This window comes from Coloeus monedula, assembly GCF_965178545.1.
Source record: "Coloeus monedula genome assembly, chromosome: 5".
Taxonomy (NCBI): domain Eukaryota; kingdom Metazoa; phylum Chordata; class Aves; order Passeriformes; family Corvidae; genus Coloeus; species Coloeus monedula.
Window position 1 is genome coordinate 14,006,870 of NC_138785.1, and position 8,194 is coordinate 14,015,063.

The 8,194-nt window shown below is 52.3% G+C and overlaps 1 protein-coding gene across 1 annotated transcript; it reads left to right on the forward strand.

Annotated features, from left to right (window-relative positions):
• Window positions 1–3,762: 3,762 nt before the first annotated feature.
• Window positions 3,763–7,331, forward strand: IBSP (integrin binding sialoprotein; the record flags this gene model as incomplete). The annotated part of the gene is made up of 6 exons (XM_082282705.1): window positions 3,763–3,816; window positions 3,895–3,945; window positions 4,078–4,149; window positions 4,338–4,391; window positions 6,353–6,454; window positions 6,741–7,331. The coding sequence occupies 6 exons, from the start codon at window positions 3,763–3,765 to the stop codon at window positions 7,329–7,331; spliced, it is 924 nt and encodes a 307-aa protein (XP_082138831.1).
• Between the last annotated feature and the right edge of the window lie 863 nt (window positions 7,332–8,194).

An 8,194-nucleotide genomic window follows, 5' to 3' on the forward strand; every position in this document is an offset into this window, starting at 1 on the left:
AGCCCTGCAGTGCTCCCGGGCAGGACAGGAGCACTCTGCTCTGCTCATTTACTACCCTGCAAAAATAATAATTAAATTTGGACCTAGGAGCCATGTCAGCCTGTGCCAGACAGGGACACTCTGACCCTGAGGTCCTCAGGGGCTGAAGCAAGTACACCAAAACTGTACGAGGTGCCCTTGCTGGGTGCAAGCCCACCCAGCTGCAGAACTGAGCTGTGGCTGGCGGCCGGTGCAAACCCCACCTTCCACTAGACCACGCTGGTCAAAGCCCCATCCCTTGGAAGCAGATAAGCTGTTCTGTGTTTTATTTCCAGCAAGGTGAGATCATTTTCATAAAGCTTTCAGAGCCTGCAATCACTTTTAATACCAGATTCCTTTCAGACAAAGGGGTGATCCCTCCAAGCCCTGCCGCCTTGGAGAGACAGAGTTCTTGCAAAAGCATTAAGAGACCAATGCTCCAAGCCTGTGATGTGATGCTTTTTAAAGTAATAATAAAAAACAAAATTAAAATGGAAATGTTTCGGATGTGCTTGCTGAGCTCCCTGCTGGTCTCCCGGCATGGTGCCGGTGAGGTTGCTGCTGCTGGTGGCCTGCCTGGGCAGCACCCGCTCCAGGAGCTAAACATAGGTGCTGGCTGCACAAGGCACTTGGGCACACATTAATTATCCTGGTGCTTTTTAGGGATCTTGGGTGAAATATGTGTTTTTATAGTCAGTTTTCCATATGTTTTTTTTAAGCAGCCTGGAGCAGAAGCCCTTTAATTACATTAAAAATCGCCTCCCACCAGGACTCTCTGTTCCCAAGCCTTGGTGAAATTTTAAGCTCAAAGCTGGGCACATGCTCACTGCTTTCCTGGGCCAGGCAGCTTAGGACAGCAGGGGACAATGGGAAGCAGGGCTCTCTCTGTCCTGAACCCCCTGTATCACCCCCAGCAGGGCAGGCCCTCCAGCTGCTCCAGCCCCATGGAGCTGGAGGGGACAGAGGAATCTTCTCAATGCTCATCTCTCTCTTTATCAGAGGCTGCTGTGTTGGCACCAAAAAACTGCATAGCTGGGTGTTTTTTTTTTCTTTTTTCTTTTTTCTTTTTTCTTTTTTTTTTTGTGTGGGTTTTCCTGGCATGAGGCATTAGCTGAAAGCCACGGCCAGCTCCAGAACTCCCTTATAATTAGGACTCCTCACAGTGACACAATGGGCTTTGAAGCCCATGGGGCAGGGGCAGCTGTGCCCTGCAGCCCCAGGGTTGCACGGTGGGCATGTGGCATGGCCTGCTGCCAGGGCTGCTGGACCCTTGGGGGGCTATGGGGGGACCCCTCCCTCCCCAGAAACAAGTTATGTGTATAGTGTTCCAGCAATTATCAACTCCCCATCATGTACCTGTCAATGCTGGGCTCCCCTGCTTGAGGGTGAGGCTGTTTGTACGCCTAGTTTTGAGACGCAACATTCGGGTCTTTCATGGCAAAGTGGATTTTTTTGTCCTAAATAACCTCAATTTTACCACTGGCTAGGCTGACCATTACAGACCTGCCTGAAGGCATTTATTTTTCAGCATCACAGTTCCCTTTCCTAGGGCTGTAGGTGCATCAGGTGGGATTTGCAGTTCTCCTCACCCCTGTGGGAAGCAAAGCTGCATTTGGCGAGGAGTCATTCTCTGAACTGCTGCAGCCCAGATGTGCAGGAGCTCAGGGGCTTTTGCTGAAGAGTGCAAGAAAAATCTGGGAAAGAGGCAGCAGAGGTGCACTGGAGAGCTGGGTGGCTGAAATCCAAGCAGGAAATGATAAATATAGGTAAAGGAGAAAAGACGTCCCTGCAGAGGTGGGTGTCGGGGCAGCATCCGCTTGCTGTATCCTGCCACCAAAGTCCCCAGTGAGATTTGAGCGGACAGGTGGGTGGGGTTTTTTCACTTTTCCCCCCACCCCAAGCAGTTATTCTGCTTTGCTGGGGACAAACACAGATTTCAACTGAGCAACGCCTGATTTTGGAGAGCAGGGGACTGGGCTGGCCCCTGTGTGGGTCTGCGTAGTTAGTGGGGCATTAGAAAAAAAGCAGACTTGCAGTTTGTAGCAACACTGTGGCAGACATGGCACTCAAAGGTGTCACCTGTATCTGAGTCCCCTTTTCTTTTCCTGCCTTTACCAAGGCTTCTGCAGGCATCCTGGAGAGGGATTTGTTTGGATTTAGCTTTCTTTTCAGTCTAATGGCTCTATCCAACTGGCTGTGGAGCTGGGCCTTTGAGGTTGGTCATTTTGTCTACTTGAAAAAACAGTGACAGAATTTCCCAAAAATGGAGGTGGACACCCCCCAGGAACAGATTTCCCAATATTTATTTTAATTAAAACCCAGAGTGTTATTATACCCTCGGCCTCCTGGCCGCTCATCTGTGGCCAGACCCTCAATTAAGCGGCACAGTGCAAACCTTGCTGGGTTTGGCAGCAGCACGGGGCGCTATGTTTGTGCACCAAATCTGCCAGCGTTTAAGTTTTGGAGGGTTTTTGGTGCATTCTGGAGGGCTGGCGTCACTCCGGGCAGGGCGGTGACTGGCTTGGGGGGGGGGGGGGGGGGGGGCAAAGCCAGACCTTATATCCCAGCAGGGCAGCAGCAGGAGGAAATCTGTGCCAGCTGACTCCGTGGGTAGCTCTCGGTGCTGGGGCAGGGTAAGCTTGCTGCTGCTCTTCCCAGCTGGGTTGTGCATTGCTGTCTGATTTTGCAGGGAGATGGAGGGGCTCAGCTTGCTGGCAGGACAGGGTGCTGCTTTTATTCCTTGCCTGGGGCTGTGGCTTCATGAAGTGCTTGGGTGGAGGGGATGAGCATCCAGAGCCTTGCTGTGAGGTCAGGGAAGCTTGTGGCCACTTGTTTTCTAGCCTGAGTTAAGCAAAAATAGGGAAACTTCAAGCACAGACAAATGTAACAACAACTCCTCACACGCTCAACTGATGTTGAGTTTAGGCAGAGGAAGGGTAGGAAAAAGGAAGGTCAGTGGGCCTGGCTGAGCTCGGGGGGATGCTGGGAGCATCCCTCCCTGGGGGAAGGCTGGGGTGCTGCTGGAAGGTTTGGGTGTGCTCCTTGCTCCTTGATGGAGGAGAGCAGGCTGTGTTTTGGTGCTTCGGGTCTGCAGCTCAGACCTGCCCAGAGGCAAGTCCCCTCCAAGTGTGCCTGTGGGGGGCTCTTTGCATTGGTGCCTTACCACTGTTATTTTTGCCAATGGCAGGCTGTAGAAGCCAATTATTTCCGTTATTTGTTTGCTCGTTTGTTTTTCCTCAGTGAGGTTAAACTGTCTGTGGTGTGATTCCCAGGAGCACTGCTCCCTGGGCAGAGCCTGAGCAGGTCTTGGAGCTGTGGGAGGGCGGCCACCATGGGCAGTGCTCCCAGCTGCTCCTGTCACATCTCCAGTGGGACTTGGCTTTCTCCCCTCCCTCAAAGGCAATGGGGAAGCAGGAGTGAGTAGTCCTGCTCCAGGAAAGGATGAGTCCACTACAATGTGAAACTTGCTTTTCTGGTATTTTGTGGCTTCTAGAAAAAACAACATATATTCATGGAAATTGAGGCTGATCTTTAAAAAAAAAAAAGGAGAAAAAGAAAAGAAAAGAAGGAATCGGGTCTATGGAGGGGTTGGGTGACTGCACCAAGAAGTGGCTGGAGGTCAGCCTTTCTTCTCCTCACTCACCCACATGGACACAGACATGTGGATGGTTTGGAGTAGTGTTGGTGCTTTCTAGCTGAAAAGCAAGCCCTCGACGTGTTTTGCTGTTCCTAGAGAAAGCAGCCATGAGGAGTGTCCTGGTCTTCGTCTGCCTGGTGGGGATGGCCTGCGCCTTCTCGGTGAGTGCCAGGTGAGGGAGGATCCCCCGGCCTCCCCAGGGCTGGTGTAGGGCTTGTACCAACCTACCTTTTCCCCAGGTCAAGAGCTGGCTGCGGCGACCCAAGCTGGACGGCTCGGAAGAGAACGCGGTAGGGTCTCCTCCACCCTGCGTGCCCCGTCCCACACGAGGCTGGTCTTGAGGGAGGGCCCATTTTGGTGGCTCCTGTACCCAGGTCCAGGTCCCCAGACTGATGGGATTTTCCCCCTCCTTCTTCCGGTAGGTTTTCAAGAGCCGGCACCGGCATTACCTGTACAGATACATCTATGTGTATCCCCCGCAGCGACGGTACCAGGTGGGTGCTTCTGAGGGGTTGCTGCTGCTTCGCCGCCCTCCAAATGCAGAGATTTTGGCCCAAATGAGATGGGGGCACAGTCTGTGCCCTGTTTGCACTGGCCCATGGGCCTGAGCACAGAACTTTGTACTCATGACACCACTGGAAACCCACCCACCTGCCTCCAACTTGGTTTTCCCTCTTCTTAGGGCAGTGACTCATCCGAGGAAGAGGGGGATGGCTCAGAGGAGGAGGAAGGGGGGGTGAGTATGGCAAACCAGCAGCCTGCAAAACAAATACGGGAATTTGGGAACTTTCTTTGGTTTTGTAGTCTCTGCTCATCAGCATTTGTGGTCACTGACCGCCCACAGCCTTGCACTCTGGATACAACTGGATTTTCTACTCTGGGGCTTGTTTTATTACTTTTTTGTCAATTTTTTCCTTTTTCTTTCCTTTTTCTTCCTGGGCAGGGGTTACACCAAACAACTCTGAGACAAACTCTCTGGGTTTCCATTTTCAGTGGCTCATAAAGGAGCAGGACAGGTCAAAGTACAGAAGCAAGGAGGTTCATACAAGGAAGAAGGTGCTGTTAGGGACTCCTCTTACCTTCCTCTTTCAGGATCTGTTGCCCTTACAGCACTGAGAAAATTTCTACAGAAAATCCTGTTAAGCTCTGCATGTGTGTCTGTGGAGTGACACAAACTGACGCTATATTGGGAAAGACACATTTTTTACCAGTCAGATGATAAAGCTGCTCCTGTCTGCTGGATCAGTATGAGCTTGGGCACCTCTGTAGTTGTGAGAGTCACCCAGGTCCAAAATTAAATGCAAGGGGTTACAAAAGTCTTTTGTGTCTCCTCAGGCTACAAATGCTCAAAAATTATCCAGTGGTCTCAGGCACACAGGAACTTTGAAATAAGGATCAGGTATGCTTGGAAACCTGTGTTATCAGACCTAATCAAGTCTTTTATTTTTTTCTTTTTCAAAAGTTATTTAATGAAAACCTGGGATTCTGGTTTTAAATTTCCCTTTGGAGACCAATCCAGGGTTGGGATACAGTATGGGGTGGCCCCTGTGCCAACCCTGGCACCTCCCTGCAATTTGCCCCATTTTGCCTGTTCCTCTCCCCTACCACTGCAATCTCTAGGGATAAATGTGAGTAGTGGGATGGGCAGCAGAAGGTGGAATTTCATTTCTCAGGAAGAAATTAAGTGATATGCAGGAATGTAGCCGCTGTTTGGGTCTGCCCTTTTCGTTTGGAGAGCACCAGAGCAGTGGCTGTTCCTAGGCAGGGATGTGCCTTCACTGTCAGCGTGGTCAGCAAGAGGAATCATGCTGAAAGGCCCCAAGGTCAGTTATAGGTATGTAAAGAGCACTGCTATAGTGGCTGCTGGATGGGGAGCATCGCTCTCACTGGCACAGCTAGCTGCACCGTGCAATTTGATGGCTCTCCTGTTGGAGAGAAGAGCAGCCTGGGTTTTCTCTGCCATCAGGTGCACCTGTCAGTATTCCAAGGTCTGAGGTGGCCCAAAATGCCAGCGTAGGTGTCCTTGGTCTTGGCATGTGAGTGGTGGGGATTGCCCAAGGCGGTGATGACACTGACCTCACATCTCCCTGCCATGGCTGGGCTCATTTGCTGGTAGCAACATGCTCCTCCTCCCAGGCTGGGCACTGGGTGAACTGCCCCACCAGTTCCTCAGTGGCTGCTCCAGGCTCTGTTTGCATTTGGTTTATTCCTCACCTTTTTATAGCCAGGCATCCCACTGAGAGCCCTGCTGTGCTGCTGATCTCTGGGGCCAAGCATTGCTGATGGCTGATTGCTGGTGGGGTTTGGGCTCACGCCTGCCTTTGAGCCATCACACTCTCACTGACCATCCACACATGATGTGCAGCGTGCCCACATGTAGTGTGCCTGTGGCTTTCTTTGTTTACTGGAAACTGGGAGAGGTAACTTCAGGAGAAAACCTTTACATGCTTTGCAAAGCAAAACGCAGAGCCAGAATGGGAACACCCAGCTCCAGCCACCACCACTTAATTGCATGGCTCCAGCTGCCCTGCTGCAGCTTCTCCATTTCAGCCTGGAACAAGACCTGTGGGAAAGCAGGGAACTCGGAGCAATGCCCAAATGCTGTGTGTGGATGCTGCGTACCCCTCTCGTTGCTGGGAGGCCTGCACTCCACTCCAGCTGCTGACCCTCTGCCCTGTTCCATCCCTGTCCCTGCAGGAGCCATTTCATGCTGGCACCAAGGCCGCTGGACACCCCGCCAGAGCAGCCCCTGGGGACTGCCAGGGTGCACTGGGAGGAGACGTCACATCCCCCCAGCAGGTGTGGCTTGGGGACCTCCTGTGGGGAGGGCTCTGTTCACTGCATATTTTCTTGCACCCGTTGGGATGCCCTGCACCCTGTTTCTGCTTGGGGGGCTGCTGTGGAAACACCCACAACTGGACCAGGCTCTGGGCATTAACTTGGGGTTGGAAGGGGTACCCCAAAAAGAGAGTCCTGCCATGCAAGGTGTGGGGGGATGCTCAGCTGTGCCCATACCTGCCCCTTGCCACATGGAGGTGCAGCCTCCTGACACCCCAGTAATGCTGTGCTGTCTTCCCTCTGCCAGGGCAAGGGCTGCCAAGAGACCCTGAAAGGGATCAGGCAGAGGACTGCCAGCAAGGGGGAAGACTCTGAAAATGAAGACAGTGATGAGAATGAGGAGGAAGAGGAGGAAGAGGAGGAAGAAGAAGTAGATGAGAACGAGAATGGTGTCAATGGCACAAGCACCAATACCACAGAGGGTGTTGGACCTCATGGCAATGGCACTGCAGTGGCTGAGGAGGGCACTGGTGAAGCTGAGGAAGCGGAGGAAGAGGAGGAGGAGGAAGAAGAAGAGGAAGAGGAGGAGGAGGAGGAAACCGAAGCCACCACCATCGCCAGCACTACCAATGAAGATGGTCTGACCCAGGCGACAACTATGGTTGATGGGGGACCCACAGATGCCACCACAGATGCTACCACAGCTGGGGAGCTGTGGGAGTATGATGTGACGGCCAGGGACTACGGCCGGGGGGACGAGGGCACCACGGAGGGTGGGTATGAGGAACAGGATGAGTATGCACGCGGGGACAGCTACCGGGCCTACGAGGATGAGTACGGCTACTACAAAGGGCACGGATACGATGTGTATGGCCAGGATTACTACTACAGCCAGTGAGCAGGGGGGCAGCCCTGGTGCTGTTCCTGCCTGCCCCAGCCCACTCAGGAAGGTGCATCCGAAGGCTCCCTGCAGCCACTGCATGCCAGAGGAGACGCCAGGCAGCTTGCCATGCGCACTGGCTCCGTTCCAGGCTTTTTTATTTTGTATCTTGCAAAGTGAAATGAAATGAAATGAAATGAAATGAAATGAAATGAAATGAAATGAAATAAAGCAACTGAACTGAGCCTGCTGGTGACAAAAGGTTTGCTGCCAAATTTGCTGGGGTCAGTGGGGCAGCACAGCACTTGGTGAGGGGCTGAGGGGCTACAGTTGTCCATGATGCTTAGGGCTGAATCTTGTTATTCCAGCTCAGATGCACATGAAAGGAGGGAGGGACACCAAGGCTAACTTGGAAAGCCTCTGTAGAGTCCCCTCTGAAAAATGAAAGGGTGCTCTTAGGGACACTGCTGTGGGATTACAGACATGTTTTATGTAGAGTTGATGTGAATTTCCAATACTTGAGCAATGATAATTTTACCACATCTTCCATTCCTTGGTAACATGCCTCCCATGGCCTGACCACACACCAGGCAATGTTAATAAGGGTAAAAACACTAATTTCTTTTTCTGGGCATCACTAGCTATAGATGCACACCCCTGTAATGAGGGCTTTGCTTCTTCATCCCTGCACCAGGCATGTGGGTACAAGACTGGGCAACTTGGATGTGTGTCTTGAACACCAGAACTGCAGCCCAAAATGTCCCTGTCACACAGCCTCATTCCCAGAACAAGGTAGGGCTGTCACAGTGAGAGTGGTGCAGCTACTTCCCTCCTACATCAGTGATGGGGATGCCTGGCTGGGAGTCCTCAAGATCCCTGCT